The sequence below is a fragment of the Papaver somniferum genome, unplaced genomic scaffold, assembly GCF_003573695.1.
Source record: "Papaver somniferum cultivar HN1 unplaced genomic scaffold, ASM357369v1 unplaced-scaffold_1338, whole genome shotgun sequence".
Taxonomy (NCBI): domain Eukaryota; kingdom Viridiplantae; phylum Streptophyta; class Magnoliopsida; order Ranunculales; family Papaveraceae; genus Papaver; species Papaver somniferum.
The window spans coordinates 1-3297 of NW_020622580.1; the positions used below are offsets into that span (position 1 = coordinate 1).

A 3297-nucleotide genomic window follows, 5' to 3' on the forward strand; every position below is an offset into this window, starting at 1 on the left:
TTCTCACCTGACTGTCAGTTTGTAGATCTGTGATATAGGAGCGTCTCTTATTTTACCTGATTAGATTTAGACAACTCTGCTCGTTTTAATAGTTCCATTCCGCCTAGTGTAGGTACTATGATGATGCTGCTTGTGTCTTGAGGAAAATGTTCCTGGATGCGAAGGCCCCTCATCTTTCTTCAACAATTCCACCAACTCTGCCATGGAAGGTAAATGAACCAGTCCAACCTACAGAGGGACTTACACGCCAAGGAAGTGGTATAATTGGATCATTTGGGCAGTCGGAGGAGCTTAGATGTGTAATTGCCATTGTCCGCCAGTAAGTATTACGAAGTTTCGGATTCTTGCTGCTTTATGTACCTTGCTCTCAGTATCACTTACATGTCATGTTTACTTTCGAAGTGGTGATCGAACTCCAAAGCAGAAGGTAAAGTTGAAGGTTACAGAGGAAAAACTATTAAATTTGATGTTAAAATACAATGGAGGTAAACCTAGATCTGAGGTGCGTTTTTTCTCTTAGTCATCTGTTGTTGCCTAATTCACAATCTAGCCGTAAATGTTACGTTATTCTTAAGCTGTTGTTTTCTTCGTCAGACAAAACTCAAGAGTGCTGTTCAGCTGCAAGACTTGCTTGATGCTACAAGAATGCTAGTACCACGTACAAGGTATGCTCCCTAAGCAGGTACCTAGGAAACTAGGATTCCAGGGTCTTAGCAAGGCCTTGGATAGCTGATGATGTACAATGTCATCATCCATCTTGCATCTTGTTTTAGCAGTTACATCACATGTATGATAGCTTATATGACCATGGAGAAAAAAATGCTTTCCACATTTTCTGGAGCTAGACTTTGTGCTTTGGATATGGGCTTGCCTGTTTTTTTACGAGATTGTTGTGTGCATCTCTCTACTGCTTGCCTCGTTAGTCTTCAAAATTTTCACTTCTGCGAACTGATTCTCTTAGTTATAAGTGATATATTTTCCAGACAGAAATATTTTTATGCCTGTGTTGACTGGAAATTACTCAGGTGCGGTCGAGAAAGTGATAGTGATGCTGAGGACCTGGAGCATGCTGAAAAGCTTCGTCAAGTTAAAGCAGTGCTTGAGGAGGTTCTTTACCTACCTCAGTTTTATAGCTTCCTAGCTATTTAATATGCATGTATAACAGTGGGACCAACTATTGGTACCTGCTGGAGACTATCTTATACTTTACTACTTTTCAAAGTCTAGAGAGACATGAATTAACATCCAATTTGATGTTCACATAAACGTTCACCATTGGTATTCGTTTCGTATCATCACCAATCTTAAACTCTGACATTTCCTTTTTCTAATAGCAGGCTGTATTTTACTGTCATACTGTGCATCCCTATATTCCTCGACAGCAATACCTTTACTCTACTGTAACAATTTATGAGTATTGCTTTGAATTTTCTGTATCCAGGGAGGACATTTTTCTGGAATCTATAGGAAAGTCCAACTAAAACCATTAAAATGGGTTAAAATATCAAAAACTAATGGTGAAGGTGAAGAAGAACGCCCAGTTGAAGCTTTGATGGTTCTCAAATACGGAGGTGTTCTTACACATGCTGGACGAAAGCAGGTTGAATCCTAGTTCATCTTTACTGAAGTATTGTGCACAGACGCATCTTTGTATAACTAGCTTGATTCACCTCTTGACTGACCTAATTGGCTTTTCTTTATGAATCTGATAAGGTTCTTACGTAATGTTCATTTTCGAAGTTCTTTCTTTTTTCTGTACGTTCCCTGATGTTTTTTCCTTTCGCAGGCCGAAGAACTGGGTAGATACTTCAGAAATAATATGTATCCAGGTAATTCTTCTGAACTTGTTTTGATATCGGCAGAAATACTTGGTTAACTCAGAAAGTTCAACTCTCATACTGACCTAAATTGTCTTGATAAATGAAATTTGTGGTCTTAGATTCGTTGGTTTCCCTGGGAATAGAGCCCTGGTACCCTAACAAAACAGTTAAATTGTAATTATGAAAATATAGATGGGACAAAGAAACTTCATTGTGCAAGTGCATTGGAAAAAGGGAATTCCTTTGAACCAGAATTCGAGTACTGGCATTTTCTGTTTATTATTGCAGAACAAGATAGTGATATCTAAGGGCAGCATAGATGTACACAGATGTATTTTTCATCTTAAATTTGAAAGACACTTCTTTTGTAGATTTACTTGATCCTTGACAGGTGTTTCGATATTTGAAACATGAGTCACTTCTCTTTGCATTGTTGCGATAAAAAAAATCAGTGCTATATTTATATTAGTAGTGCAAAATTCCATGGAAATATTCAATAGTCTGCAAATTAATTTTAAATTAGTGGCTAAAAATGTTGTTTTTAGTTGTTGCACCCTCTAAATTCTCTAATATGGTGTTCCTTTTTGCAGGTGAAGGTACAGGCTTGCTTCGTCTCCATAGCACTTACCGTCATGATCTGAAAATATACAGCTCAGATGAAGGTCGTGTCCAGGTATTAGAACATGAGTTGTTTCGTACTTGCCGTAAAATTTGAATTCACACGTTTAGGTTATTTTATTCCCTCATGTTTATTGTTTTTGGTGGGATGACAAATTTTACTCCTGATGCTCATTTTATTTGTTTGTACTATCCAGATGTCTGCAGCTGCATTCACAAAAGGTCTTCTTGATTTGGAGGGGCAATTAACACCAATTCTGGTTTGTGGTTTTCCTTCCTTTAATGGTCACCGAACCTTCGTTGATGTGCTTTACTCTTGTGTTCTTATTGGATTGCTACTGTTAAGGTTTCACTTGTGAGCAAAGACTCTTCTATGTTGGATGGGCTAGAAAATGCCAGCATTGAAATGGAAGGAGCTAAGGTTGGTCTGCCAATAAATGCTAATTTATGTTCTTATTTCATAGATCTGTAAAGTTCATGGAGAACTATGTGTTCTTCATTGAGTAGGAGGAAAAACTGAAATACAAGAATATTGGAGATTCAGCTATAGTAGCCTGTGCTTTTCTTCCTGGATCTAATATTTATTTACTTTTACAGGCTAGGTTGAATGAGATTATAACTGCTGGAGCAAAATCATCCCATGGCAGTGGAACTGCAGAGTTTCCCTGGATGGTTGATGGTGCTGGACTGCCTTCCAATGCAAGTCAACTTCTACAAAATTTGGTAAATTGCTTCACAGTACTTTATTTAGTTACACTCAGAAGTAAACCTCCACAATTTTGTAGTAATGCAAGATACGTTAACTTTACATGAGGACAGGTCCAATTGACTAAAAAAGTTACTGCACAAGTAAAACTAC

General features: G+C 37.7%; 1 protein-coding gene across 1 annotated transcript; it reads left to right on the forward strand.

Moving 5' to 3' along the window:
• Nucleotides 1–112: 112 nt before the first annotated feature.
• LOC113333845 (inositol hexakisphosphate and diphosphoinositol-pentakisphosphate kinase VIP1-like) lies at nt 113–3293 on the forward strand (the record flags this gene model as incomplete). Its single annotated transcript, XM_026580225.1, has 11 exons — nt 113–319; nt 403–502; nt 595–665; nt 1026–1107; nt 1442–1600; nt 1787–1829; nt 2411–2493; nt 2636–2698; nt 2785–2859; nt 3036–3161; nt 3258–3293. Coding segments are annotated over 11 exons (1045 nt in total), but the record flags the coding sequence as incomplete, so codon positions are not given.
• Nucleotides 3294–3297: the final 4 nt, after the last annotated feature.